This window comes from Lactuca sativa, chromosome 7, assembly GCF_002870075.4.
Source record: "Lactuca sativa cultivar Salinas chromosome 7, Lsat_Salinas_v11, whole genome shotgun sequence".
Lineage (NCBI taxonomy): Eukaryota > Viridiplantae > Streptophyta > Magnoliopsida > Asterales > Asteraceae > Lactuca > Lactuca sativa.
This window is the reverse complement of record NC_056629.2, coordinates 62,492,652-62,499,157: the sequence shown is the minus strand read 5'-3', so window position 1 is coordinate 62,499,157 and position 6,506 is coordinate 62,492,652. Positions and strand designations below refer to the sequence as shown.

Sequence of the window (6,506 nt, the reverse complement as noted above, 5' to 3'; positions counted from 1 at the left end):
AAAACAACATCAAATAATATACTAAAATAAAACATTAAAAAATATTAAAATTTTTTTAAATAAAAAAGCAAAGATAAATAAATAAATTTAAGAATTAATAATAATATGATTTTATATAATTTAAATAACTGATTAAAAAAATAAAAATAAATTTTATAAATAATCTATATTAATTCTATTAAAATGAAGACAAAAGAAAGAAAATGTAATTTGGTCTTTTTTATATAGAATAAGGACCTGTAATATTCAAAACTTAACAAATTTTAAACTTAAGGACCAAAACTACATATACGACCAAAACACAAGGATGATTTCTATAATTTACTCTTTACATAAACAAAATTTAATATTGGTATAATTTGAAGATATTAGTAAGACCTTTTTAATGATATAACTTGTTATAAGTTATAATTAAATTCTAAAAAGATGTTGTATATAATATGGGATCATATAAAATGGTAAAATATAATGATGATATAAAATTAAAAATTAAAATGATAAAAGATATAAAGGTAGTATCTAGATAAACTGAAAGGCTAAAACTTTAACTTTTAATGAGATATGAAAGACATTTTTGTGAGATGTGAGATGGTGGGGTCACAACCCCATTTCTACACAACAAAAGGACCTATTTTTGCAAAGTAATTGGGGGAAGAGCTTATTTTTTCAAAAATCTCCAACATTTTCGATATGGAGTTATCCAATCTTGTTATTAAAAACGTGTTATAATCTGTTTATTTGAGGATACAATATCATGAAAAAAACCGTGAATTATTGCAATTTTGTACATCGCCATTGTCGTCACACTCCATTGGAGTTGGATTCTAGGTTCATCGTGATAGATTACACAAGGGCTGCATATGAGTTGATCGCATTATTATTATCGAGCAATTTGAGTTTAAACTCAATTCGACCTTTGCTCAAACTTCATCGACTAAGCACAAATATGTATCATGTACTGACGCAAGTTTTGATGCATATCTTTTTGTCCATCTCCTTTTTTGGAACTTATAGACATTTTTGACACATTTAAGCTTTAAAAATCGAACTTGCTTATTGGACATGATTTTAATAGATTTTTTCAAGCAATTTTAGCGCTCAAATGCTCTTAGAGTCGATCTTTGAAGTTGCGCATCAAGGAGTAAACATAATTTGAGGTATTACCATCAATTAAGAAGATCAAACACGAGCTCCACTCTAAACGCTCGGTTCATTTGCATGACATTACAGGAAAAGTGACGAACATATAAACAAGAAAACACACCATCTACGTTAAGGTACTTAACGATTACTTATTAAACCACACTCTCCATTTCTACTGCTTTATCATCTTTCTTGTTCCACCTTGCCACCACCAGATAAACGCCAAAGTTTATCACACCCAAAATCGCCAACAATCCATAGAAACAATCCAGTCTTCCATTATCAATGTCGTCGGCAAGCCACCCTTCTCCACCGTGGCTTCCGGTTACCTTCTTCACAACAGACACCAGAAAGCTGCTCATGAAAAACCCAAGTGCAAGAGTCGTGAGGAAGAGCCCTGTGCTCATCGTCTTCATGCTTTTCGGTGATCTTGTGATGAAGAAATCAAGTTGGCCTGTATATATAAACGCCTCGCCGGCACCCACCAGGAAGAACTGTGGAATGAGCATGAATACACTTATCGGAAGTGGATTCACAGTGGTGGTTCCGCCAACTGCTTTAGCCACCGATAATCGCTTCATTTCAACCACCGCAGCTGCCGCCATGCCTAGGGTTGAGAGGATCAACCCTAACGCCATTCTTTGTAGATCAGTGAAACCTGGCTTTCCTTTCCATTTCTTCCATAGCGGGATGATGAAGCAGTCGTAGATGGCGCAAGTTAGCAGTATGGCAAGCACAAAGAACACAGTAAGAGATCCTGCGGGGATTCTAAACCCTCCGATGGATCTTTCCATGGTGGAAGCTTGCTGAACGGAGAAAGTGATCATCTGAGCATACGCCGTCCAGAACAGTATGGTTGTTGCCCACACCGGCAACAACCTGGTCATCATTTTCACTTCCTCCACCCTTGTCACCGTGCATAAGTTCCATGGATTCAGAGTAGCACCCGAGCCATTTTTCACAAAATCTCCTTCTGCTACAACCGCAGCCTTATCCAAACAACTACAACAAGAGAATATATAACGATCATCAATTTGATGAGTACGTAAAGGAAAAAATTCTTCTAAACGTTTAAAAAAACAAGTTTTTTTTTGAATGTTACCGAAATTGATCTGTGTGATGGATTCTTGAGCCCTCGGGAGAGTTTTCATGCAACATGTTATAGTCGTAAGGAAGATTCATATTCCTCTTCCTTATAGCAGCGACTAACACTTGAAAAATGTTGACAATAGGGCTTCCTGCGCTTTTCTTGTACCGATATCTTTTAATCCCCGACATGATCACCAAGATAGCGATGAACATGGAGATTGTACAAATCCCATAAGCCAAACTTCGACCAACTTCATCCTGTATGTACACTAGTACTGTAACTGCGGTCAATGATCCCAGACTGATGAAGAAGAAGAACCTATTGAAGAAATAAGCCATTTGTGTCTTTTCCGCTTCGTTCTTCTCATCAAATTGGTCAGTTCCAAATCCCGAAACGCTTGATTTCAGGCCACCTGTGCCAAGTGCAATGAGATATAGAGCAAGGTAGAGAATTCCCATTTGGAATCCATTTGCTTCTTCACAGTTTTCGTCGGAGTGGCATGGTGGTGGCCTTAAGCTTGGCAATTTGGTTGACAATGCTAGCGTTCCAGTTCCCTAGAATAATCAAATTCGAAATGAAATGTTAATATCAAGAGCTAGAAGTTATAATTTGTGACATGAAAGGCTGTGAAATTAAATGGAAGCGAAAGTAGTACAACTTGTATATATGTATGATAGGAAGACTTACTAGTGTTTGAATACAGGCAAAGATGACAATCGTTTTGAATCTACCAAGAAATGAGTCAGCTAAAAAGCCACCAAGTAGACACAAGAGGAAAGATGTGCCTAAAAAATCAGTCACCACATTGGCTGAAGTTGAGCTAGGGAGGTGCATGGTTCCACCCAAATATGTCACCAAGTTCACTGCTATTCCCATTGTTGAAAGCCTCTCACATATTTCAATCCCTGTTAAAAGTTAAAATCAAGGTTCATATACTCTTCGTTTTGTTAATTGTTATATTAACGATACACAAATAAGTTAGAGCATCCATGATACATTATGTATTGCGCTTTATATACATTTTATACACTTTAATGGATAACCACATAAGTATTCTATCATATAATTCTATTATTTTTCCTATGATGCATTGAGTTATACAAAAGTTTAGTGAAGCATTTGTTTTAAATATAGAACGAGCTCTAATGCTAATTCAATAGACAACAAATTATTCCGCACCTCATGACCGAAACGGGTCTTTCAAGAATCTTATAGTGACAAGTTTTGTTTTTTTAGTACATGTTCTAACGATTGTTTTTACTTTATTCATGATTTTTGTTTGATGTAGATTTTTAAGAGCTTTGTATTAAAATAAAATATTTGGAGGCAACTATATCGAATAATCCTGACAACCTAATGTTTATCATAGATTAATGTTTACCACCTGAAAGAAAGATTTGTAAATTCGAAACATTAATTTTTCTGATACAAAGATTCTTTTTGGAAAAAAAGCGCGGATTTTGATTACTTATGACATTAATATTGTTTCTGAGGGGTTGAAAATTTTATAAGTACTTCTTGAAGTTGGAGAGTAGAAGAAAAATAATCTCCGCCTGTCTTTCTTGGGTTTGAAGTTTGAACCCACATCCTAAACCTTCAAAGTCATACATTTAACCATTTTTCTTAATAAATACTCATGTTAGCAGATCTAGTGATTTCTTCAATGTTGCAAAAAATATATTAAACTTAAAAAATGTGAGTATTTTGCGACTTTGTAATTCACAACCTTTTTGGGAGAATTTTTTTTTTCTTATAAATTCACAAACCCTGTTTTATTTATTTATTTATTTTTATATTTTTTTTAATAGAACATATGATTATTTTGTGAGAAACAACTCATACAGCAATCCACTCACTAATACGACAAAACTACTTTAATAATATAAAGAAGAAATATAAGACAAAACTACTTTAAAAGAAGCAATAGTCCCCGAGAAAAATCGACGTACCCAACTCCCCTCAATATAGCTTACGAGTTACGACGCATGTCTCAGTATTACTGGTTATTTTTTCCAATAAAATTTTATAAATAATGATTTTTTTTAAATGAAAAAGCAAATACAACGAAATTTACAACTTACTTTTCCTATCAAATGACATCAATATATATATATATATATATATATATATATATATATATATATATATATATATATATATATATATATATATATATATATATATATATATATATATATATATATATATATTTTCTATAACTGTTTAATACAATTAAATTGACTTTAGTTGCGTACCCACTGTTATACTCTTAAGGCTATATAATTTTGTTTCAAAAAAGAGTTGGACCTTTAACCTTTAGCGGAGACATATTTCCGTCTAATCCTAATATCCACTGCTCTACTCTTAAGTTTATTTATATCTCTATGTGGTTTTAATTTAAAGGTTTATTTATACACTTTATGTTTAATCACTCTACATTGTCATTTCTTATGTTATATCATCACCGATAATATATAAATAACATATTATATTTAAAAGTAAAGATATAAAAGTTAGATATATTGAAAAGTAAAGATATAAAAGTTAGATATATATAATGAGGTATAGTTAAAATCACCTTAAAAAATTACGATGAAAAGACGAATTTGACATCGTTATATTCAATTATATCCTTTTCAAATTAAGGAATGATTGCCTTTCTCCCTACTCTCACCATGTTGAATGTACCTTTTGATTAATGGGGCCAAACATATCTTAATAATTATAAGGGTACAATGATTGATTACTAGCATATACCATATTCTAAAAATAAATGTGTACTCTTTAAATATAATTATCGAAAAATATATTTTTTATTTACACTTACACGGTTGCTTTGACTTGCAATATTGAAATACTTCTTTAAGAAAAAGCTATGTGTATGCTTATGATGAAAACTTTTGGCTTCCTTTTTTTACTTTCCAAGAATTTGGGTGAATTAAATCTTAACTATAAATCAAAAACACCATATCAAAATTCATGGCTTTGTAATATTGATGAATTCACAGTGGGTTTTGCATAGAAAATTGAATTATATGTTAAGTAATCTGTAATCAAATGAAAACATTTTGGTATATTATCTTGCATGCAATCTGCATGAATCATGCACAATGACTTGCATAACAATCTTTCAACCACCTTCCATCAAGTTTTTGCCACCTCCCATATGGCTTTTCAATTTACGAATTGAAAAAGAAAGATTATTCCCAAGGTGTGACATTGGATCATATAGCTAGATCTATCCAATTTTTTTTTTTCTTTTTTTATATTTTTTTATGGAATATATCATCAATATATATAGATGCCAATTACAAAATTACACTCAAAAACCTAGTGGGTGGTCCAGTTTTTGATCAAGTTTGTCCGATTCAGCCAGCTAGATAGGCTATATAACTATGTTGTTTGTGCTCATTGATCTTAATAATTTACTTGAACCCGAACCTCGGACCCAAATATTTATCATCATGAGACCACTATATATGAAATATTAATGAACGTATATACGATAAAATACGTTTGGATACGAAAATAATGAAGCCAATAATTATGTTTGAACTGACCAAGAATTAGGGCAGCAGGTACCCAACCGCCGGTTTTGGACCTATCAGCTGGGAACCCCTTGTAGTCTACTGCATCAGCAACGGTCCAACCCTGCTTTCCATCCTGAAAAGACACAAATTAAATACACTTTGATGATCTACATGTTCAACGAAACATCAAAACAGAATTTAGGGTTTCAAATGATCAAGCACAAGATATGGTTTAAGAAAATCAAGCCTTGAGGTTGACATAAGTTGATAAAACTTACCATTGTTTTTTTTTTTCAAGTCACCTTATGGAAAGATCCTTGAAAAGATTAGCAAAGTTCAAGAGCTTTCTCTCTCTAGATCTGTGTGTGTGTGTGTGTAGCTTCACTTCACGCTTATAAGATTTTATGGAGGAGCTTGCTTTATATAGGCAAAGGAACATGTACAACTCTAAAGGTTACCCTCCACTATACCAATATAAGAAGATCATTAATCAACATGATAAAGATTAGCCCTACCGCATTTTTGTTAAGATTTTAGCACTGTTCTGTTTATATATAATTGGCATTATATATGTATTTCAATATATATAAATCTTTTGGAAAATTATGTAAAGTTGATGTTGATTTGTAGTTGAATCTAGAACATGTATATAACAAACTCACCATCTATCTTTGCTTGCCATAAGCAACTCTGTTGCTCTTTTAATATATTGTATGGCACAGATTGATTCTGCAGGGTTTAAT

At 32.2% G+C, this 6,506-nt stretch overlaps 1 protein-coding gene across 1 annotated transcript; it reads right to left on the bottom strand.

Moving 5' to 3' along the window:
- Window positions 1-1,142: 1,142 nt before the first annotated feature.
- On the bottom strand, window positions 1,143-6,253 carry LOC111893354 (protein NRT1/ PTR FAMILY 6.2). The gene is made up of 5 exons (XM_023889421.3): window positions 6,042-6,253; window positions 5,794-5,896; window positions 2,921-3,138; window positions 2,246-2,787; window positions 1,143-2,145 (listed from the first exon to the last, which is right to left on the bottom strand). The coding sequence occupies exons 1-5, from the start codon at window positions 6,042-6,044 to the stop codon at window positions 1,296-1,298; spliced, it is 1,716 nt and encodes a 571-aa protein (XP_023745189.1). The 5' UTR covers window positions 6,045-6,253; the 3' UTR covers window positions 1,143-1,295.
- Between the last annotated feature and the right edge of the window lie 253 nt (window positions 6,254-6,506).

What these genes read in the sequence shown, in the direction of transcription:
- LOC111893354 (XM_023889421.3), bottom strand. An exon ending in ACCTGCTGCCCTAATTCTTG is followed by an intron (nt 3,139 to 5,793) that starts GTCAGTTCAAAC and finishes AACTTTTAACAG; the next exon opens with GGATTGAAATATGTGAGAGG. An exon ending in TTGCCTGTATTCAAACACTA is followed by an intron (nt 2,788 to 2,920) that starts GTAAGTCTTCCT and finishes TGATTATTCTAG; the next exon opens with GGAACTGGAACGCTAGCATT.